We start from the raw sequence: 25698 nt of genomic DNA on the forward strand, positions 1-25698 counted from the left end.
GTTGTTAAAAAAAGGAGTCAACTACTAAACTGTAGACAATATATCCATGCTTTTTGAAATAGTATGTACAGATTTAATTGCAGGAATTCTCCTATCCTTACAGCACAAAATCATAGGTTTTGGGATTTTCTTCTAATTCGTCGTTTGATATTATAGATCATTCTCTTCAGTCAAAGTAGTTTGTAAGTTAGGAAACTATTGGCAACTTTTCTGGCTAAGGGAAATTCAAACATAAACTAAAAAAAACTTGTCAATCGGGACATACAGAAACCCATGTTCAAGCGAGAGATATAATATGAGTCCCCTGAAATATGAGCAAAGATTAAAAACAACATAAAGATTATTAAAATGAAGGAAAATAGAAATGCATAATACATATATATATATATATATATATATATATATATATATATATATATATATATATATATATATATATATATATATATATATATATATATATATATATATATATATATATATATATATTTGTTGAATGTATAATTTTGAAAATATATTTTCCCGTAATCTCAGTAAAAATCCCCCTCATAAACAATAAGCAGAACAATAGGAAAATTTTTATATAAGACACTGGAACGCAACTTTAAATGAATATTTCAACCCTATATCCAAGGGCTGTCCTCAGCAAAACAAACGAAGAAAAAAAAACAATATAAAAGAAACTCACATTAAAATTCAATCATGCGTTCCACTGTTTTATATAAAAATTTCCCTATTGTTCTACTTATTGTTTATGATGGAAAGGCAGTGTGGCCTTCGTCCCTGTCTTCGTCGCTATTTAATCCTCCCTCCAACTTTTAAAAGATGCCTTTTTTGTATCTTAATCAAAAATTTTGAAAACCACCCCTCCTCCTTTCTAAATAGATCCTTTCTAATCCTTTCAATCCTTTCTAAATATTAATAAATTGAAAACCTTTTTACTTTAGCATCAGAAACAGCTATGAAATAAAAAAATCGAGCTGATTCTGGTGCGATTTGGCCTTTTTTATCCAGCAAGTTTGAATGACACTTTGTTTTCACTTAAGAAAAATTAAAATAAACCATTATATTGATCTTCTTTCACCTAAAAAAAAAAAAATCCTTGAGAAACTGGAGACATGAAAAAATCATGCGTAAGCTATATTCTGCATAATGTGCATTTGCTCAAGTTCTGACAAGGCGTGCCTTAGTTTGTTCTCAATTTGTCTATGATTTGGATGTAATTTGGGATACTTCGAAGAAAAAGACAAGCAAAGATTGCATTTTTATTTAGCAAAATTTAGATAAACAACTCAGATAATCGTTTAGGGCTTAATTTAAACCTTGCTTTTCATGTAGATATAAGACACAACATATTATATACTTATACAAGGAAGCAAGCAAAATCGATTTGGAAACATGCTTAACGTGGGAGTTCACTTTTTCCACTTTCTTGCTTTCCTTACAAGAGTATCCGGGACCTCCCAAGAACTTGGGTCAGGAATTGCTCTTCTGACATGCATAAGATCAGAAATAGTTTTTGGATTGAGTCTATTACGAAGTGGGGTCTTTATCATTTTTAACTCAGAAAACTGACGCTCAGCTCCAGCACTGGAATGGGGTAGACATGTCAATAAGAGAATGAAATTTGGCAAAAATTGTAAGGAAGGATTGTCAGTGCCATCTTTTAAATTGGCATCACACTTCCAGAACTTTACTACAGACAGTTTAACATCTAAATTTGCCTCACTTATTATAAAAGAAAGACGTCTCCACTCTGTTTTAACGTCTCAAGATCAACATGAGGAAAGCATTTTTTAAACATCTTAAACAAAGGGACAATTGACTTCACTTTCCCGGACTTTGCTATACTTGGAGATAGACTTTGAACTAGATCCAATAAAGGGTCTTTTGGGTTTATTCGCAGTTGCATCTCGGACTTTAGCTTGATATAAAATGCTAAACAGCTTTTTTTTACCTCTTGCACTTGGCGCTCCTTGACCGCACCCTTTTCGATGCTTTCAAGCTCGTATAGTTGAAATTCTGCATCAAAATGCATATCTTGTATACTCCTAAAATTTCGAGGATCAGAAAAATCCATTGTAAATGGACAAGTTTTTCCAGGCCTCAGATGACTCTCGTTAATGAGATTCAATCCTATTTCTTGAAGAAGGGATGAAACACTAGACTTTAATTTATGGACTGTTACGTCCACGCTCTGAAATTCGACGTTTATTTTGTTAACAATGGGTAAAACGTATTTAAGAAAAATAAAACAATTTTACATTTGGATTCACAAAACCCAAATAAAGATTTACAGCACTCATGTCCTTTCCTTCTAAGAATGGTATCTTAAAAACTCTGTGAGTACCACCCATTGTTCAATCAAGCGGTCGGCAACTGATTCAAACACCAACCATCTTGTTGCGCATGGATAGAGCAGTTGACGCTCCACAACCTGTAGAAAATGCTGAAATTCTTTCAGCTCTGCTTGTCGCTTTGCACTTTCTGAAATGTAATTATAGATGTCGTGACTGAATTGCAGAATGTCAAATTGAAGTTTTTTGCAGGCGACTGAAGAGCAGAGCGAGAACGAGTGACATACACAACCAATTATGGCAAGCGAGGGTAAATCATTTTTAATTAAAGTAGCCAGGCCGTTCCGTCTGCCTAACATTACACTGGCATTGTCCAAAACAAAGCCAATTATATTTAAGTAAGGAATGCATTGGACATTGAGTACCTCATAAAAAAGTGTCTTTAAACCATTTGTACTGGCATCATGAACCTCGGGTAGAAGAAGAAACTCTTCCTTTAATTCACCTGAATCAGAGCAAAAATAACGACAAATAATCACCAAGAACTTAGACCCAGTCCTGTCAGTACTTTCATCGACTAAAATTGAGATTTTCACTCTTTTAAGCTTATCACTGAGTTTCTCTATGGGAAAAGGAGCCATCACATTTTTGATTAAACTGGTGGTCTTGGTTCTTGCACACTCAAAACGTTCAACAGTTGGAGAGTCACTAATATAAGCTTTAAGGACGTTAGGTAACGTGTCCCTAATACTTATTTCTTGTTTACTTGAAACTATCCATGCAGCAAAAGCGAGTTCTAACTTAACAACTTTATCTTTAAGCAACAACTGTTCTTTTGATTTATGATTTACAACTAGCTCATTGTTCTCTACTACTTTAATTCGATTGTGCATGCTCATGTGATTTCTCTTGTGAAAATCAGTTTCAGTATGTCTAAGCAAATGATTCATACCCCCAAACACTTTTTCTGACAATATTTACAGTAAGCAACGTTCTTACTGAAAGGACACCTTTCAATCCAATCTTTAAGATCTTCATGCTCAAACCACTTCTCCCTAAACTTCCTATTTTCAACTACCACTTTCCGTTTCTTCGAAAATCTTTCTTTTTTGTATGGACGTGTTATAGATGATCTTTCTTCCTTATCTATTTCCATATTTTGGCTTTCGCAGTTTGGATTGCACCCAACAACCAAATTTTCTTCACTAGCACATAGATGTGAAGTAGATGGGTTTTGGGTTGAATGTCCCGGTGACTCTTCCTGGCAGACTTGTAGTTTTGAATTAGGCTCCAGATCTAAAACTCTCCCAGTTTTTTACACTGCCTGGCCAAAAATAGGTGGATTCGTTGATGAGCCTGATTGAAGACATTCCGAATCTGACTCCACAAAAACCTTTCGTATATCCATTACCAAGAGAATTTTCTTGTGTTTTGAAAAAAAATAACATCGTAAAAATTTTCAAACATGTAACAAACAATATTATATTAAAAGAGGCTCCAAGGAAATATATCGAAATTAATTCCCATTGTTAACCAATAGTGATTGCGTTAAAAAATTTTTTAATGAATTTCAAAAGATTAAACAGTAAATATTAGACAGCAAAAATTAAAATCAATAAACCTTGAAACACTTAAATATTAGTTGGCATTTTTCTAACTAAACTGTTTGGAGAATATTTTTGGTATTAAATGATGAACTTGAACGGGCACATACCGGTGGGTTACCCAGACCAATAGCATTCGAAAACCAACTAACTTTCATAATGACCCCCGTTCTCTTTCATACTTTGCATGTTCTTTAGCACGGGTCGATAAATATAGATCTCCCTTCTCCAAGATTTAAGCCGTTAATGATCAGTTAGTTTGACATTCATACACTTCCTTCGAATTTTCTTGAATAATGTGATGTATTAGGGATAAAATAGTGATGTGTCATGTTTTATATGACTTCAGCATCCCCACTCCCAATCATTCAAAGGCTTGACATCTCTTCTCTTTAATTTTCCCCCAACTATAGTGCATTCCACACAAGTTTAAAGCTTGCTTTGGTCTTTAAGAGATCATTTTTTTCCCTGAACTGTTTTATTTACTTTGCTACCATTCAGTTTTTGACACTGGTCTAGGCTTGGCTTATGTCCCCTACCGAACTAAAAATATACAATAATAACAATTTATACTTCTTTACCTTTAAGAAATTCCTATTTACTCAACTGCAAGTTCTGCTTCCGGTTTACCTCCACAACAAAAAGACACCTCCCCTTCCTCTGTTCGATGCGTGTATATAGCCATAGGCTACTATTTTACTTATTTTGTTGTTGTTGTTTTTAATTGCCATTATTGATGTTTTAAACCAAAAGTTGATGAGTAATACTTACAAGATAAAAGGCAAATCAATGAACACAGGACAATTTAGAGTTTTTCAGAAACCCAGATAACCAACTAGACTTTATTTTATTGTTAAATTTCAATAAAAACTGATCTTAATAAATCCAGCTTCTTAAAAAGACCCAAAAAATCATTTTAATCGCTCCCTTCGCGTTTAATTTTTTAGATTGGCTCGGTCTCAGTCTCACTTCCTCCAGCCTTAAATTTGCATCACTCCAACATGTAGATTTGAGGAATTCCGAGTGACAGAATTTTTGTTTTGTTTTTAATTTATCAAACAAAAAATATTTCAATCGTTGTCTTCAGTTCCTATACGAAACATCAGTTATTTTACATAAAATGCCTTTTTTCTGTTTGTAATTTGAATCATAACTCCCAACCAAAAGAAAGCAAGAAATAAAAGAAGATTATTTCTTCAACCACACAATTCAACCCCAAGAATGCTAGCCTACAGCTGTTTTGATAGGTTTCACAAGTCCAGGTACGTACAAAGAATTTTTAGGGGAGGAGGTAAAAAAAAACTCATTTTCAAAATGAACTAAAATGTAGAGAATAATTTTTCTTTTCTCAAGAATATATGAATATAAATGAACACGAGGGGCACAAAAAGTGTTGGGTTTTACATAACATAAACATCAAATTTATCTAGGTTTTAAATGAATAAACGAAAAAAGTCAATGAATTGAGGAAAACAAGTAAAAAAAACCAAACTATTCAAAAACGAGTCGATTTTTTGTCAGTAGTTTTCACTTATGTTTATAGATTCTGAAAAAAAAAATAAAATTTTTAATTTTCCAATTACAGAAAAAATATCGTGTCTAATCCAAGATTAAAACCTAAGTTAACACAGCCTAAAGAAGTGCTCTTACCGTTGTGCTATACTGATAAAAGTGGGATGTAACTGAAAATTCGGGAGTGTTTGAAAAATAATTCACAAATTAAAAAAAATTGCGTGACAAAGAAATAAATGGAAGATGGAACAAGAAGATTAGTGAGTTAATAAAAACGAAATGCAAATGATTTAATTAAAAGTTAGGGGGGATAATAAAAACCTATAATTTAATTTATTTAATAAAGAAATGCCGAGAAATTCGAAGAAATTTACATTTTCAGGAGGTTGGGGCCCGAGCCCAACCTACGTGGTCCCTATGAATCAGTTTTTAAGCAAACTTTAAGCCTACCCTAACTGATACAAGACTGTTTATCTCCTTCATAAAAATGGGCACTAGTCCAGTTGTCTTTTTCTAAAGCCAAATATTTAGTGATTGTCCTTTTCTGAAAAAAACAAAAAAAACACGCTAAACACACAAAAGCAGTACCATTAAATTCTTTATTTTATAGTATTTCTAAATATTATGGCCCCTTTTCTGAAATACACCCACCCCCTTGATGGTCCGGGATATAGCCCTAGGAATATATTAAAAAAAAGTCAACCAATCAAATTCTTACATTACAATATAAAAGAAAATGAAAGAAAATTACAAGAAAGAATGTCATCACAAGATTCGACACAAAGATGAAATGTATTTATACAGTTATATATGGGACCTCAGAATGGGAGGGGGGTATAGTGTCAAAAATTTGACCCCCCCCCCCGAAATGTTTGTTTCACTCGTAAAAACGTAACAAAAACGGATATAAAAAAATTTTGTCTGCGCTTTTTGAGTTTTTTTGTGTACCCCCCCCCCCCCGAAACAAATATTTGAGTAAACCCCTTCCGAAAAGAAATCCTGGGTACGGCCTTGAGGGGAGGGGAGTGAGGTTGTTACCCAAAGAATAATACATATATAATCACATATTTAAAAAGAAATTATAAAAAAATAGCTTCTATTATTATTTACCTGTTTCTATTAAAAATTTTCCTTCCTGGCTTCAGTTTGTTACTTCTCAATATAATTTCAGTATGACTGTTTACGGAACAAGATTCAAGTTCAAAACCAACTAATGAAAGTTGGTGACAAACTGAATTTTGTCACTTGTCTCTAAGCAAATGATAATCTTATGCTCATCATGAGAGAATGTTCTTAACTTAGTAAGCGAAGTGGGTATATTCTCATTCGAATAACTGAGTGATTGTGTGATAAGACTAAATGACCGCGTGTGAAAGAATGTCGATACTCATGTCAGTGTAATTAAAATGGAAACAGCGGTTTTTTTTCAAGGGGGGAAAAATACATTACTCAGCAAATGTGAAACTTGTTCATTATTTAAAAGCGTAGCATAATTGTACCATAAATTCAAAAACGTAACTAAAATGTAACGTTTTTATGACCGTAACGTAAAACGTACCGTTTTATTTAAAACGTACATAAAACGGTACGAACGAAACCTCGGTGGCACACCTGCATAAAATATGCCCAGTTGATAACACCTCTTGCTTAAGGAATTAAACAAAGTATTTTTACAATGTTTGAAGTTTAGACGATATGTTTGACTGCAAAAGTCATAGATCAAGAAGCAGATCTCCGCCTTCAATCCATTCAGGATTTAAAAATTATATATACAAAACCATAACAATTCTCTAATATAGTTGTTCATAGTAAATAACAAATTAACCAATAAAGCTATTTTAAATATTAGTCATTAAAAAACATTTTTCTATTCACATTAATAAATTTCATAATTATTTTTCGTTTAACTGCATTATGTAAAATGTTTTCTTATAAAATGTTCTTAAATGATTTAAAATGTTGTTCATAGTAAATAACAAATTAACCAATAAAGCTATTCTAAATATCAGTCATTAAAAAACATTTTTCTATTCAGATTAATAAATTTTATAATTTTTTTTCCTTTAATTGTATTATGTACAGTGTTGCCACTACGAATTTTGAAAACCTGTGAAAAAAGTGCCAAAAAACCTGTGAAATTCGTCAAAAAACCTGTGACCACTTTTAGAGCGTGTTCAGGCATTCTTACATTCTTACTACAGTTTACATTTGTTACTATGAAGCAGCAGCACTAGAATGCTACTAGCAAAGATACTTAAACCTTGGAAAATCTTCCTCTGGCCCGAAAACACGTCATGGAAAATCGAGAGGCATGCTACCTAGCGGTCTGTTCCCTACATGAGTTCTGCAGGTATTTCCAGCTTTGGAGTTAACGCTACATACAAATTACATGTTGTGCTTTTCAATTTCAATAGATGACAGATAGATATCGTCATGAGAATGTCAACAGAGCGAAATTTTATAGAAATACCGCTACCTATTTTAGTCAGAAAGTAAAGGACCAATCATCGAGACTCATTTTCACCTCGATAATTGCATTAGTTATGCGAAAAGGATATTGGTCATTGATCTTCAGTACCCATTAAGAATCTATAGGTGTGACAATGCCCTAACGGCTGCAGTAAAGAAAAGTCTATTTTGAACTATGATGACCTACATGGTCTTAAATTCGAAAATAAAATTGTTCAATCTGCATGGAAAAACGTATGATCACCTCTGCACGGTTTTCCGCATCGTGAAATTTCACCTTAAGTTCAGACACATAGATTTCCTTAAAGACCATGCACAAACCTGACAGAAATCCCAATTCCTAGACTAGAAATCTATTCGCAATACTAGTCAGGAACTATGATTTTTTTAGTTCGTGCATTTTCTTTCAATTCTGTAAGATTTGCTCCCATAGCGCAACTTATGATGTAAGTAGATAGAATGGCAAATTACGTTGCTTAGATAGAAGTTCGCAAAATAATGGAAGGTAAAATAAAAAGATGTAGTTTGTTGCAAAACAACTATGTAAAGTTCAGTCTTCATTAACAGATTCCTCAGCCAGATTCCAGGATCTTGAACAAAAGACGTCGATCATATTAACAACTCAAGCCAACTGGTTAGTCAAGTGGTTAAAATTGTTTAACAACTCCTCTATCTTGCCGTTTTCAGAACATTTAGAGGTAACCCTGAGCTACTTAAGGCAATTGTAGGGTGAATTATCTAGCGAAAAAGGCTTCACTGCATTATTGTTTAATTTAAGTTAAAATCATGCAGTGTTCCTAAATTTTGAGCATTTTCAAACCTGATAGACTAGAAATCTTCTTTAAAGAATTGTGTTTAACTAACTAACACAAAGCAAAACTTCTTGCAGAAGTAAAATAAGTTGGTAGATCATAAAAAAAGAAAAGGGGCATTCGCCCGTTAATTTTGCCGAGGTCTAAAGCAATCACTAGACATCAAACTTGGTCACCCACATACATCTCTATACAACTTAGGCTATGATATTCCAATTTTCAAAATGGAAACAGGGGACTGAATTTCACGTTCTCACAAATCATATTTTCAAAGCACTCCACCTGTTTTCTTAGAAACCACGCTAAATTTTGATGATCCGAGTACAATTTCTGGCAGCTTCTAATTTAAAGCAATAGGTACTGAAAATTAGCCAGCCATGTCCGTCTTGCACACAAGGTTTAAACTAGACCGCTGGCATATGATCCTCAAGTAAATGCTGCCACGTTTTCGAATGAAGAAAAAAACAATTGTTGCTACTACGGTTCTTCAGGTCTTGGCAAACAAGATTGGCATAAAAACACAAAAATCTGATTGGTTGATATAATGATATTGATTGATAAATCACAACTGATCCGAGTCATAATTGGTTGATTTCTGATTGGTGGATATAATGATATTGGTTGATAGGGCAAAACTGATCTGATTCTTGATATTATAAATTCCACCTGCAGCTTAAACCCTGCAAAAGAGACAGATACTATCAACAGTTATCTATTGCTAGGTTCAGATGCATAAAATTTTCCTTGAAGGTTGAAAGAAAATATTTAGAGGCGGGAGAGAAATTTGTTCGAATGTAAAGAGATATTTTTCTCTAATTCCTATTGCGAATCCTAAAGCAAGAATTTTTAAAACTAGAACATGTCCTTAGGCAATGCTGATCCTGGACCAAAACAATTAAATCCTCTTACGCTGCATTTTTTAGGTCTGTTCTAGTTGCCTGGCTTTTCTCAGTTATTTCTCTAATAATAATAATAATAATGAACTTATAACCCATGTCATACACATAGTTGTGAGTAAGACAAGGAAAAAAAAGAGAAAAAATGAAGTAAAATACACTACAATGAATTTAACCTAACAGACGGACCAAAGGATGATGAGGCGAAAAACGACAAAAAGATGAATCAGAAAGCCTTCCTTGCAGCATAGCCAACTTTGCTGTTACATCGAGAACTTCAAACTTACTAATTATTTTACCACTACTATGCCAAGGTGGGGAGGGGGAGGGAGAAAAAGTAGAACTTACAATATCTGAAATAAAAAGACTGAACATGTTTAACGTCTTTCTTCTTGAAAAGGGAAAGACCAGAAAGGTAAAGGACAGAATGATCACAAAAAGTAGAATATAGCCTACCCAGTTCTCGTCTGTTATACTTCCCTTGATTGGCAGCAATCTTAGAACCCATTTGAATTTTCTTTTTTACATCACGAACAGTGTACTGGTGAAGGCCAGAAATTGATTTAGTAACAGTGATACCCAACCTAACGAAAAATAGGAACAGAAGGTATACAAAAAGACCAATTTTTAAGAAAAAGACCAATTTTAGAAAATAAACGGGGAACTTTCTGAAATCTTAATAATCTAATAATTTTTTAATAATCTCTTTACAATCTGATTCTTCTTTAATAAAAATTAAGTTTTTTCTTTCGTAATATTGAAATTTCTATGAACCTTATAAAATTTTGTTTAAAAAAAACAACTCGAAATCCTCTCGCGCCTTAAAGAAAAGCTTATTGGAATCCTGTAACTCCTTAAAGTACATCTTCAAACCTCACTTCTGATCAAAATTATCTTTATTTAATCTGTTCTTGAAGCTCATTCCAAAATTTTGGCCTAGTATCTACCGTAAGATAAGTCATTGGTTTATTTTCATCAATCAATAACAATTCCCTCTCATATCTTTACGATTTAATGAGAAAAGACAATTGTTCTCTTCGAAAGGAAAAAAAGGATGAATTATCGCTGGTACGAGGAAAAATTACGAGCTGAATCTTTGCATTGGAGCTGGAATACATAGAAGCAACGAAATACTCACCCCATCAAAGTCAGTAGTCTATTCAGTGTCGGAGCGTGAGCTGTCAGGTTTAGCACAACGAGGACCTTGTTTATTGCAAACTGCCTCTCTCCATTTGATAGCCTTATGCAGTAGATTACTTGGAATAGTCCAGGAAGCGGCTTTACCAACTAACTGTTTGGTCATCATCAATGTACTAACTGTCCCTGTGTTCAGCTTGTTACGCAGTCTTGTTTTCATATGCGACAGGAAACAGAACTGTCGCTTTGCAGCAGTGCTTGTATGGGGAAGACAAAAGAGGTGCAACATAAAGGTCGACAGATCAGCAAACTTTTTTTCGCCAATACCGTTCTTTAGATGCAAAATACTCTTCGAAAAACCAAATGGTTGTTCGACCAGATCTTGACCAAGATCAGCTCGGCTCAACCTGAGCTCTTGCAGCTGACGGTCAATGCTTTCTCTCTTGCGTTCTATAATCGTTGCATCGCTTCCCAGGAGCGTAGAAAAGTGCACGAGAATGCGAATAATGAATATCTCTTCAGATCCGAGTGCAACGCAGGGATCCAAAATCTCAAGATCAGACAAAATTGGATCTTCCCAGCTTATTCTTTGTCTCAAATGCTTGCAGAACCTCAGACAGTTGACCTCAAAGGCTTTGAGTGAGTCCTCAGCAATCCTTGATCCGTGTTCCTCCAGGTCACATTCGGTATTGGTGCCTAATTTCATGTCATCCAGTTCAAGATAGTTCGCGGAAACCAGATCTATAGAGAAAGGTGATTTCGCTACCAGTATCAGACGTTTTCTTATGAACATTTGGAGTAATATTGCGTACGTCGTAATGAAGCTGCTCACCAGCCTACAGATTCTTGTTTCACTGCTCTGAAAGTCAGTGTTTAGGGAATTGGTAATCCCAAGATCGTGGGCAAGAAAATGGAGAGGCCTTCGTGACAGGACTGTTTAAAGCGTTTTATATTTTGAGTGCCTTCTCCTTGCTCGCCTTGTCTGCAGTGCCCTCGCCTAACGCGTGACCACCGTAAAACAATAACAAGGCATTCCAGGTTTCTAATAGCCGTCTGATGGGTGCTTTAAAGCTGAGCCATGTCGTAGAAACCGCCGATAGCAACTGTTTCACTTCAATTTTAGCAAACTTCTGGTATTCATGAAACTTTCCAATCCTCTTTGGACTATGGGTAATGTAGTGTATTCTTCATGCACAAAAGATTCTAACCAGTCTGGCAAGGTTTTAGATGCTGCTGAAGCAGCAGCTTAAAAGACTTATAAAAGAAGCTTAAAAGACACTTTTTACAATCTAATAACAGACAGATAATTTCTGCAGATTGGTTTATACAGGAAAAAATTAGATAATATAAAAGCCTTTTCACTCCGACCTATCGTCTTTTTCAGTTCAATTCAAAATGGTTGTTTCAAAATGGCCATGGCTGTCATTTGTGATTAATGTGATGAAGCTTTAGATTTATGATACATAGATGTCGTCTCAAAATCACTAAAAATAATTTAAGAATGTGAGCTCTACAAAATTCTACTTTTAGCAGAATATTAGGTCATATTAGGAGCCTTTAGCACAAAAACCTGTCACTTTCTACCATTCAGTGGCAAAAACCTCTGAACCTGTGACTATCAAAAAAACCTGTGAAGTTTCACAGGAAACCTGTGACTGTGGCAACACAGATTATGTAAAATGTTTTCTCATAAAATGTTTTTAAATGATTTAAAATGTTGTTCATATTAAATAACACATTAACCAATAAAGCTATTCTAAATATTAGTCATTAAAAAACATTTATCTATTCACATTAATAAATTTTATAATTATTTTTCGTTTAATAGCATTATGTAAAATGTTTTCTTATAAAATGTTTTAAAACAGTACTTGTACAGTATTACATTAAGGGCGTCGTGTTTACTTTAATGCTTTAAAAGTAGGATATTATAAGAGGTGGCTAGGAATAAGTAAGTATACAAATAGTTTAGTAGTTAGAGGGGATTTAGGTTTGTTTTCTTTAAGAAGTCGTAGGCTAATTAACATGGTTAAACTTTGAATTTTTTTTAGTGATGCCTAGGGTGCGGGTAATGAAGGCGGCTTGTTTAGAAATGTTGAAGGGCAGCTCAGGTAGGCGGGTGACCGTACCAAATTAAGAGTGTATTCAATCAGTGTAGACTAAGCTATTAGTGGGGGGATGGTTTAGGGCTCTATGATATGGGAGACAAAGTAAGTAGAATTGTTGAAAGGATTTTACAGGACCATGAAATACAGGCATGGCAGGCCCAGCGGTCGCTTTCGAATTCACTGGGTCTTTCTTGTCGATCGAAGGAGATTCAGGATGAAGTTTTATTTTTTATGGTGGGTTTGAATAAAAATGAAATTAAGTAATTAATTGAAATGAGGGCTGATAGCTTGCCACTGAGCCAAAGAAGAAAGTTTATCGGGAGGGAAAGGTCAAAGGCTGGTATATATATATATATATATATATATATATATATATATATATATATATATATATATATATATATATATATATATATATATATATATATATATATATATATATATATATATATATATATATATATATATATATATATATATATATATATATATATATATATATATATATAAATATATATATATATATATATATATATATATATATATATATATATATATATATATATATATATATATATATATATATATGCCTTTTCTTGATGTCATGACGTCCAAATAGACCTTAAATTAGAAGTGGTGCCTTTGTAAAATTACATTTTTTTTTATTGGACCTTAAACTTTTGCCTTTGCTTGTCTTTTGTCATTATGAAAAACATAAAGCCGAACTTTTGTTTCTTTCAATTGTTCAGGTGGTGGTACAAAAACTTCAGTTTCTTCCAACGATTTATCTAGTCCAGGTTTTTGATTTTTAAAGGTATCGAAGGCACTGACGACCACCTTTGTTTCTTTTAATTGGTCAGGTGGTGGGACAAAAATGTTTTCTTTTGCCTTGGTTTGTCTTTTATCATTATGAAATACGCATCGCAGAACCTTTTGTTTCTTATAATTGTTTCAGGTGGTGGGGCAAAAACTTTTTTTTTTCTTCCAACGATTTATCCAGTCCATATTTTTGATTTTCAAAAGTATGGTAAGTATTGATGACCTTATCCATGTCAAAATCCAAAAGCCATCCATCATCGCTATCATTTTCAATTTGTTTGGTGCATTATACCTTGGCTTATCTGTCGTCATTATGAGATACGTATCGCCGAACCCTTATTTTTTTCAACAAAGGTATGGGGCACGCGGCCGGCTTCTATATATAGATTATCACTGTCGCTGGTCTTCTAAAAGCAGATTCTAAACGCAAGACAATTTGAGACTCTTCTTGATATCATGATGACCAAATGGGCCTTAAATTGGAAGCGGTGCTTTTGTAAAATCACATTTTTTTTATTGGACCTTTAACTTTTGCCGTGGCTTGTCTTTTTTCATTATGAAAGACACATCGCCAAACCTTTGTTTCTTTTAATTCTTCAGGTGGTGGGACAAAAACTTCTTTTTCTTCCAACGATTTATCTAGTCCAGGTTTTTGATTTTACAAGGTATGGAAGGCATTACCGACCACCTCTGTTTCTTTGAATTGTTCAGATGGGGGAACAAAAACTGCTTTTTCTTCCAACGATTATTCCAGTTTTTGATTTTCAAAGGTATGGTAGGTATTGATGACCATATCCATGTCAAAATCCAAAACCCAATCATTAAGTCTAAAATTTTCAATTTGTGTGCTTCGTTACACCTCGGCTTATTTTCCGTCATTATGAAATACATATCGCCGAATCTTTGCTTTTGTTCACGTGGTGGAAGAAAAACTTCTTTTACTTCCAACAATTTATCCAGATTTTGATTTTCAAAGGTATTGTAGGCATTGGTGACCTTATTCATGCCAAAACCCCAAATCCAATTATCATCGCTATCATTTTCAATTTTGACACGTTTTGATGCTTGCTGTCCAGGTTTATTTTTATTGACTTGCTACTCTTCATTTTCATTTTTGACTCCCTCACTTGTTCAGTGTCGTATGTCTTCTAACCGCGTGTGTCTTTGCTCTTCATTTTCATTTTTAACATGCTCTAATTGTCGTTTCAGCATATCTTCTAACCGCCCATGTCTTTGCTCTTCATTTTCATTTTTGACACGTTTTTGGATTTTAATTACTTTAGAAAATTTAGTAATAGCCTTTGTTTTGGCTGTCCGTATTGGTGCTGTTGCAATTGATGGTCCAGGTTGTCAAATTTCACATATTATCACGTTTGATAGTTGGTACCATATGTGTTGGTTCCAACGAATCATCATTTATAGTAACTGCAACTGCAAATTTTCGTTTTTTGGGCCTTTCAACAGACAATAGATTATATAAATAACTGTTGCGTTGGAAACTCAACAATCTTATTTATCATATAAGAAAATACTTATATGATGCCATATATGATGTCATAAGATTTGCTTATATGATGTAATAACATAGTACATGACGTCATTTGCAAAAAAATTAAGGCTCTTTATTAGCTCTAAAAAACTTCCCAAATATTTTAAATACTTCCTCAAAAGCTTTTCACACACAATTTGAAGGCATCTTGCTTTCCATTTGGTCTCAGCTGGATCACAAAAAGTACAATATATGGCCAAATCAAGTGCCTTTTGTAATTAAAAACATAATTATTTTTGACAAAAAGAAAAACAAATGAATCTTCCAAAAGATTGCCAAAGATCCCAAAAGTTTTAAAAGATTCTGACGAATGATGTCAAAGATTTTGAAATAAAGGTTCATTGGTAAATTTTAAAGACGAAATTTGATATATTATTCAGAAGGAAAAGAAGAAATGTGCCAGAGATTCTAAGATAAGGTCCTGAGAAATTACATCCTTTTGTAGCGGAAAAATAACATCAATCAAAGAATGCAAGCTTTGACTTTTCACAAAGAAATCTAGAAACCTTCGTCATGCCGTAAGTTTCAAAATTACTAAAATTTCTTCTTTTTACACATAAATAAAAGTTTCAAATTTAATATAAATTCCAAGTCAGTGAGTTCGGTATATTTCTACTCAAATATAAATAAGACTCAGGGTCATCTCAAATCTTTCCAGCTTTTCATAGGAGAAATTAAACAGAACTGCCTACCTTTCTAAAAACAGAAAAAAGTAATTCTGTTCCCCAATGGTACATAGGATTTAGATTAGAAAGCCTTTTCAAGGACGAAATTAATGCCTGAGCCATTTTTGCCATCGGCTGATATTTTTCTCTTTCTTCTTCTATTTCTTTTTCTTCTTCAAGACCTAATTTTCGCTTTTCTAGAGATCTTTCTGCAAGAACCTAAAAACAAATTGGAAATGTCTCTTAAAATAAATGAAATAATTTTTACCAGGCATCTTAAATACGCTTAAATAGTTTGTTATCAAAACTTATTCCCAAAGATAGATAAAAAAAAATGAAAATTAATAACACAAAAGCAGATATGACTGACACAAATGAAGTCTCATTCAAAAATACTGATCACATCTACTTGGATCATCACTTTCATCAATGCTGGTAGTAGATAAACTACTTTGCAAGTATGTTTTAATTAAATATTTAATTTATAGAGTTGGCTACGTTAGGTATTGAATATAATGCGTTTCGGGCGGCATGCTTTCCATAATTCTCTGTTGTAGTTTCCATAATCTTGTCACTAAAGTCTTATATTTTTATCATATGTTGGTATATATCATTATTATTAACCTAACTTTACTTTTTGAGTGTGGTCGGTATAATAAGTGAGTACCTATATGGTTAGCAGCTCGTGTCAAGGTTATAAACGACCTCAATGGAATATTTCCTACATAAAGTTCAATTCTAATTTAAAGTGACTTGTATTTATTGCAGTAGGTTTGTACAAAAAAATAAATGCTTTTATCTGTATTTTTTTATTTCGAAAACTTTTCACGTGTCTTAAACACTTCCTCAAAAGCTCTTCATAACCGATTCTAGGACTTCCAGCTTTTCCGTAAACCTTCCATAAGCCTCTCTTTGAGAGAGGTTTATAAAGCGTCTTTCGGTCAATACACTAATACAGTTGGTAAAAAAAAAGAAATAACCTCTAGTGTTTCAGAATTCAAAATGGATACATTTTAGCTAAAATGACATATTTTGAATTCTCAGGGGAGACATTCATGGACCAAAAAGTTGGAAACCCTGATCCTTCGAAATTTTCATTTGAAAAACATCAAGCATATTTCTTGGAGCATCCATCGCCACACAGCCATGCATAACAAAATATTGTCGTAGTATCCTATTCTTTATTCTAAGACTTATCTTTTATACTTTTCAGTTTTTTTAATCTAAAAAAAAGTCTTCACATGACTTTTTCTAAAATTTGAAAGCCCTGAAAATTTGAACATTGAAGTTTGACCATTTTATGCCTAATTAACAAGACTACCTGCACAAATTCTTCCAAGGGGAAGCAAGCTGTAGTAAACTACATAGAAGAATGCAGTATAAATGCAAACAAAATTCAAAATTTAAAAATAAAATGTTCTTCATTTTTTTAATCTCTAAAAAGAAGTCTTCATGAGACTATCTCTAAAATTCAAAAGTTTTGAAAATTTCAACTGGAAAATTCCACGATTTTACGCTTAATTAACAACGGGCTTTACACAAATTCTTCCGAGGGAAAGCAAACTCTAGTAATCTACATCAACAAATGGATAGTAAATTTAAAAAAGAAGCATGCACAGCATAGCAAATGAGCATAAAATGAGCACAGCAACTGCCCAAGAAGTTAGTGTTCAAACACTTCGCAGGTAAGGAGCGATTCGGCCCAATAGTAACCGAAATTTAAAAAAATAGGTTTTTGCCAACAATTAATGCATCAAAAAATTGGCTGTTTTTTAAGGAATACCATAAAACTACAAGCGAACATAAATTGTTTCGTATACGAGGGGGCCAAACCCGCCTAATCAATCTCTTGTTATGCTAAAGCTTTTTAGTGCTTTATAAAGCTTCTTATTCCAAATTAAAGGCCCTTATGATTCAGCAGTCGTTTATAAAGAATTTTAAAAAAGAAGTCAATCTTTAGTGGGAAAAGTTGAGGAAAGGCTAGTCCCCCATCATGTACGGAATAAATTTTGTTCGTTTCAAATTTTGACGTTGCCCCTTACTTGCAGTTTAATTTTTTATTTTTTTACTTAACTTCGCAAAAAAGATTGAAATTCTTTATAAGTATTGCAATTTTTGGCACTTGTTCTGTATTTTTTTATTTTTTTTTGCATTCCAGGGAAGATAATTTTTTCTTTGCCATCCATCCTTTTTGCGGGAACCCAAGCTGATGAAGTTTTGTCTTTAGTTGAAAAAGAAATAAGTGGTTAATAATAAATTGGCTCTAAGTGGTTTGATTTTTTTTTCTTCTCCGACGCGAGTTGTATTTCCTAGTCATGAAAGATAAAAAAAAATAGAGAGTTTACTTAGCCATGAGTTTACTAGCCATGAAGGATGTTGAAATAGAGAGCTAACTTGTAAAAAAGGGAGAGTTTACTTAGCTTAAGTTTCATAGCCATGACGGATAGAGAAAACCAGAATTATCTTGTAAAAAATTTTGCTATTCGAAAACTTCTTCTTTTTTGTACCTGCTTGAAATATTAATATGAGAGAAACGGTGAGGTGTAATTTAGTTTTATGTTCTTTTTAATTGCTACTGATATCTGACGTTTGAGCCCTAGGACATTCACTTTTATTTCATAGCAGTCCTTTTCATTGTATTCCTTTTTATTTCATTCCATAGCTATCCAGTCCTATCTTTTTCAGGTACATAGACTTTCAGCAGAGAAAATACACAGAGAGTACATAACAAAAAACAAAAAAGGAATGAGAAATAAAAGGTTCTGCTTTAAAATTACTGTTACATTAACAGGTTTACTAGGAAAGGTCTGAATACATATGAGCGTTTTAAAATCAGGTATAACTGCACAATAGTCCTTTGCAGTGAGACTGAGGACAAGACACACCTTTCCTTTAAATTGATCAATTTTATCTATTAATCTGCGCAGCAGCATGCTAACGGATCATCCATTATTTTACGAAGCGAACTTCATAAAATATTTAATACAGTTTGAATTAAATCTTGATATTTGAGTGACTAGGCCACGTTTCGTGGAAGAAAGATGACAGATTAGGATTGCACTGTTTGGCCATCCATCAGCAGCAAAGAAAAGCACGTCGTCCCCAAATGGGGCGGGAAGAGGCTATACGGAGGAACTTTGAAAAAAGAAACTTAATGGCAGGGGGAGGCAGGGGGGTTGAGGGAAGCCCACGTTTCATAGATGAAGGATGACAGATTAAGATGTCACTTTTTGGTATCCATCTGGGAAAAAAAGCAGGTCGTCCCAAAATTGGGGGAGAGGAGGCTATAAATAAGTGACTTAAAAAAAATGGAACTTAATAGCAGAGAAAGAGTAGGCTGAGGGAAGCTTTGAGCGCACTAGGGTGGAGAAAGAGTTTTTGCAACTGTCTTGGCCTCAGGTGGCTTGGTGCTGCAATGAGTTATTAGTATTAGTTGTATTACCTATTTTAAAATAGTTTTTACCTTGGAAGCGTACAACATACGGATAGCTGTTTCATCTTGTAAAATATTGATTTCAGGATCTTGAAGGATATCAAGAATTCTATCTTCTAGTGCTCGGCCTTCTTTTTTGAGGTCGTTAAACTCCTCTTCGAGTTCTCGACGCCTACTTTCAAGTCGTGGGTTAATTACACTGCAAAGTTCTGATAAAAGACGACTTTGGATCCCTTGCTCCGTAAGCTCAAAGTCAAACACGGTCACCTGCAAAGTTTAAAGTGAAATAATTCAAACATAATAAGTTTAGCTTCACTGGACTATATCTATTGAACCTAATTATTATTAACAATTATAATATAATATATATATATATATATATATATATATATATATATATATATATATATATATATATATATATATATATATATATATATATATATATATATATATATATATATATATATATATATATATACATATATATATATGTATATATATATATATATATATATATATATATATATATATATATATATATATATATATATATATATACATAAAGAAAGAAAAAACGAGCAAAATTGGGTTTTTTATAGTCAAAATTAATATAATTAAAAAAAAAAGCTAATATTTCTAGAGTAAAAACGCCTCTCTCCTTCAGCGAGAAACTAAACGATGTATCAATAAAAGCCAAAAATTAAAAGAATTAAAACCAACTACCTAACAACCATAAAAGCGAGTTATTCGCCAATATCCGTGATTTGCACAAAATCCAAAAAAACATGAACTGCCATCGACGGATACTAGCGAGCAACTGATAAATGAAAGGAATCAATTCATTCACTCGAAAAAACGATGTATCAATAAAAGCCAAAAATTAAAAGAATTAAAACCAACTACCTAACAACCATAAAAGCGAGTTATTCGCCAATATCCGCGATTTGCACAAAATCCAAAAAAACATGAACTGCCATCGACGGATACTAGCGAGCAACTGATAAATGAAAGGAATCAATTCATTCACTCGAAAAAATAACACGAACCTGCAATTAAATAAGTTGGAAAACTATGTCATTTGATTTCGGATTTTAATTAAGGCATTTCTTGCAGACACCCTTTGAGACCTAAGGGGTTGTTCTTGTGTTTGATTAGATGACTGGGAAGGTGGTTCAAGGTTTATTTCAGGGATTACTAAAGTATCGGCTTCTCTTTTGAGAAAACCGAAATATGACTCGTTTATTCTTAAATCACCGGAATCTCTGTTTAAAGCTAGACCTAAATGTTGATATTTATAAATTTCAACAGCTTCTCTGTAGTGCTTAGGTAGTTGGTTTTAATTCTTTTAATTTTTGGCTTTTATTGATACATCGTTTCGTTTCGCGCTGAAGAAGAGAGGCGTTTGTCCTCTCAAAATATTCGCTTTGTATTTTCAGTATCGTCATTTGGCCTATAAAAAACCCATTTTTGCTCGTTTTTCTTTCTTTATGTGATGTCAGGCCAATGTGGTTTAAGAAATTATCATATATATATATATATATATATATATATATATATATATATATATATATATATATATATATATATATATATATATATATATATATATATATATATATATATATATATATATATATATATATATATATATATATATATATATATATATATATAATGAAATTACAATAAATTATTGACAAAATATATATGATAATAAGAGAAACAACTAACTTTGCTAACTGATTCAGCTGAAATGGTCAGATAATCTAGTGGAGAAGAAAAGAAAAGCTGAAAGCCTCTTCCGATTTCAACAGACTGATTACCAAGGTGCACTATTTGGCTATTTCTTGTATTTAGAAGAATATCATCTGTAAATAAACAAAACATTAAATCAATTATTATATCTGACAAGGCGCACAAGCACGTACCTTTTTAGAGGAGGGGTAAGGGGTTGATGTCTTATGAACAGGGACAGATATCCAAAACAGTGCAAAATAGGCTAATTAAGTGGAAAATATTAGAACTTGTAGGACAAATTTCTAGACTTTGACGGAGGAGGGACATTAAAGTCCACGTGCGAGTATGTTAAGCCAAGCCGAGTATGTTACCCCCACCCCCGAAAAGAACCTTAATATCTTTTTGTCCATCATTTTTATTTTTGATGTACAATTCAGGCATTCAAATCATATTCGGCTACACAAAAATCTTTTTTTTTTGTAGACCAGAGCCCGTCAGTCTTATTTTTCTGATAATTTTGCGACTTTTAGATTTAGTAGTTATGTTGTTTATTCCCTACAAACTTTCCAGTGGAACAGAAACATTTAAGGAAAGGCAAAAATTTTATTTCTTATTTAATTTTGTTCTGCTAATATGTCTATTTATTATGTACATACTAGCAAAAGCGAATAAGGACAAGAGACGCCTGTTCCAAAGTTTCGTAAGAAAGTCAAAATGTTACTAATTTGATAAAATTTACTTTAAAACATACATGCATCATATGAAAATTAAATAAAAAGGTACACACACTAAAATAAATTAAATAATAGATATATTATAGGCAGTGCAATCGCGCTGCCTAAGTAAGGAACGATGTTGGCACAATGTATTATTTATTTTTCCATACCAGAACACTTCGTATCGAAGGAGTTGTCGTATAAACTTCGAAAAGGGCTCGTCCGATTGGAAATTGGAATGGCTAGCGCCCTTTTTAATAGTCGAAAGTGATTGGAAGGCAACTAACACCCCTTCCACGCCCACCATTTCCCCAAACACATCCAATGGAAATTTTGAGATAGCCATTTTGTTCAGAAATTATGTTTTTGAGGAGGACACTCCCCCACAGTCCTCAGGGCAAGGGTTATAAGTTAAATCCTGGGGCATATAAGGTTTTTATAGAAAGTGTTGTTATAGAAACTTCAAAAAAAGGCTCATTCGATTGGAAATTCAAAGGGCTAGTGCCCTTTTCAATAGTCGAAAGTAATTGGAGGGCAACTAACCCCCCTCTCAGGCCAACCTTTTCCCCCAAGACATCCAATCAAAATTTTGAGATAACCATTTTGTTCCCGTAGTAGAAAGTTCTGGAAACTAGGTCTTTGAGGAGGACCACCCCCCCCCCCAACCCCAAATTCCTCAGGGTAAGGGTTGTAGGATATGCCCTGGAGGCATAAAAGGTTTTTATTAAGGAAAGTGCTGTCGTAGAAACTTCAAAAAGGGCTCAATCGATTGGAAATTGAAAGTGCTAGTGCCCTTTTTAATAGTCGAAAGTGATTGGAGGGCAACTAACACCCCTTCCACGCCCACCATTTCCCCAAAAACATCCAATCGAAATTTTGAGATAGCCATTTTGGTCAGAAATTATGTTTTTGAGGAGGACACTCCCCCACAGTCCTCAGGGCAAGGGTTATAAGTTATATCCTGGGGGCATATAAGGTTTTTATAGAAAGCGTTGTTATAGAAAGTTCAAAAAAGGCTCATTCGATTGGAAATTCAAAGGGCTAGTGCCCTTTTCAATAGTCGAAAGTGATTGGATGGCAACTAACACCCCTCTCATGCCCACCTTTTCCCCAAAGACATCCAATCAAAATTTTGAGATAACCATTTTGTTCCCGTAGTTGAAAGTTCTGGAAACTAGGTGTTTGAGGAAGACAACACCCCCCCCCCCGCCCAAACCCCAAATTCCTCAGGGTAAGGGTTGTAGGATATGCCCTGGAGGCACAAAAGGTTTTTTTAAGGAAAGCGCTGTCGTAGAAACTTCAAAAAGGGCTCATTCAATTGGAAATTGAAAGGGCTAGTGCCCTTTTTAATAGTCAGAAGTGATTGGAGGGCAACTAACCCCCCTTTCACGGTCGCCACTTCCCCAAACACATCCAATCAAAATTTTGAAATAGCAATTTTGTTCAACGTAGTCTAAAGTTCTTGAAATTAGGTGTTTGATGATGACAACCCCCCTCCCCAGCCCTCAGCACAAGGGTTTTAAGTTATGCCCTGGGAGCATTTAAAGTTTTTATAGAAAGCGTTCTCGTAGAAACTTAAAAAGGGCTCATTCGATTGGAAATTGAAAGGGCTAGTGCCTTTTTTAATAGTTGAAAGTGATTGGAGAGCAACTAACGCCCCTCTCAAGCCCACCATAGTAGTAATGGGTCAATCTAAGGTAGAAGACAGATAGGAAATTACTGTCTCAATGGTAGGTAGAAGACAGATAGGACATTACTGTGTCAATTAAAGAGAGAAGACAGGTACCCAATGTAGCTATAATGATAGAGAGAAGACAGGTACCCAATGTAGCTATAATATAAGGTAGCAGACAGTCCCCCCATATAGCTACAAGATTTACAAGCGCAGTGTCCCCCCATATATCTATAATATTTAAAAGCGCACAGTACTCCCATATATCTATAATATTTACAAGCGCACAGTACTCCCATATAGCTACAATGCTTTCAAGCGCACAGTACGCCCGCCAATACAAGCAGACAGTGTGATGACCGGAATCTCCATACCATGAAAATATCACGCACATTGAACATAGATCAGCACGAAATTTCACGGTAGTTGAATCGGTCATTACACTGTCTGCTTGTATTGGCGGGTATTCTGCTGCGCTTGAAAGCATTGTAGATATGTGGTGGGACTGTCTAGTTGTAAATATTATAGCTATATGGGAGTAATACCCGCTACCTTTAATTGCTAGATGTGGTTGATTTATGTTTAACCTTGAATACGGATATAAAAACTCTGACAATTTGTTATTTCCTCAGTTCAACATTGACATTTGAGATATAATGATGCATTCAAACAAAAGGAATATTGACAAAAGCTACGAACAAGAAGTAAGCTATTCTTTTATATTCTTAGTGGGTAAAGAAATTAATTCTAATAAATTTATACATATCCCATTATAGTTAACTGATAGTTAAATATTTTTTTGAACCTGGATCTCCAGAGGTCGGTAAAGAGCAATATCAAAACATGAAAAAAAGTATGTAAATACTGCATTTAAATGGATTGCGAGCTTAGCACATGAGGTAGATCATACCTATTTTTTATTCCGGCCCAAAGTTCCCCACAATCGTTCCCCACCGGCCCAAAGTGCCACAATCATCCCTCACCTCCCTCCACCCCCTCCCTCCTCTCCAACCCCCCCCCTCCAACCCCCCCCACCCCAAACATTTTTTTTTAACCTTTTTTTGAACTTTTTTTTACATCTCTTAGAATGTCATGAAACACACTTAAAACACAAAAATTTCATATTTGATATTTTCCAACTTCAAAATGGGAATGATATAGATATGTGTGTCGCAACTTTTACTATTAGAAAAATAATGTTTGTAGTGACCAATTTTTTTTTAACTTTTTTTAACTTTTTTTTAACTTTTTTTCTTACATCTCTTAGAATGTCATAAAACACACTTAGAACATAAGAAATTTACATTTGATATTTTCCAACTTCAAAATGGGAATGATATAGATATGTGTGTTGCGACTTTTACTATTAGAAAAATAATGTTTATGGTGATTTTTTTTTCTTGTTTTTTAAATTTTTTTTCTGACAGTTTTTTTTTCTGACAGCTTTTTTTTTTAAAATTTTTTTTCAACTTTTTTTTTACATCTCTAAATAATATCAGAAAAATATAATTACACTTTTAATTTAAATTTTAAAAAACTTATTCTTGTGCATACTATTGATGAGGACTGATGGTTCTCTTTCAAGATTTTTATTTCATGAAAAACAAACTTTTTTTTTAGGATTTTCCAGAGCTCCCCCTACCCATTAAGAAGATAAGAAAGGGTGAAGCGACCCCGGTGGTCATCTCAAACAGACCATCGGTTATGCAACCTGGTCGTAGGTCGAATCCATTAATACCATCAACATTAACCGTAAACCGCCCAATAACCAACTATCCAGCTCCCCCATCCAGTATCCACAGCAATATGTCACAACCATCCAGACCTATCGTACACCAGCCAACTGTCAACCGGTAAACTACCACACTCAAAATTCAAACCAAACTCCCATTCCATGAAGCTAAAGTGGTCATTGAACCAGTCACCTCTATCAGTGATCACGTAAGAAGAATTTTATCTTCTCTCTCTCTCTCTCTCTCTCTCTCTCTCTCTCTCTCTTATCTCAGTATATATCTATCTCGGTGTGTGTCTTATAAAAAAAAAAAAAAAAAAAAACACCTCAATATTAATGTTAGGATCTAGCATGAATTAGGAATTAAAAAAAAAGTAATAAAAGGGTAGCGGTTCTAGAGATTTAGATCATTAAACACTGAAAAAAATTTTTTCAGCTTAATTGAAGTGTCACATCACCGTATAAAAAAAATGGCATAATTTCTCTTTCTTATACCAGGTTACACTCGAAGAATCATATTAAACACACACACACACA

At 33.7% G+C, this 25698-nt stretch overlaps 1 protein-coding gene across 1 annotated transcript in view; it reads right to left on the reverse strand.

Annotated features, from left to right (window-relative positions):
* Positions 1 to 25698, reverse strand: part of LOC148950848 (dynein axonemal heavy chain 3-like) — a 45133-nt gene that overhangs the window by 14161 nt on the left and 5274 nt on the right. The window contains exons 2-4 of the mRNA XM_089090929.1: positions 21036 to 21172; positions 19332 to 19568; positions 15896 to 16087 (exon numbers count right to left, since the gene is read on the reverse strand). Of these exons, the coding sequence (XP_088947055.1) occupies positions 15896 to 16087; positions 19332 to 19568; positions 21036 to 21172 (566 nt within the window). The remainder of the gene's footprint in view (positions 1 to 15895; positions 16088 to 19331; positions 19569 to 21035; positions 21173 to 25698) is intronic.

The sequence above is a fragment of the Artemia sp. Qi Xiang Cuo genome, chromosome 6 (genome assembly GCF_049724085.1).
Source record: "Artemia sp. Qi Xiang Cuo chromosome 6, ASM4972408v1, whole genome shotgun sequence".
Taxonomy (NCBI): Eukaryota; Metazoa; Arthropoda; class Branchiopoda; order Anostraca; family Artemiidae; genus Artemia; species Artemia sp. Qi Xiang Cuo.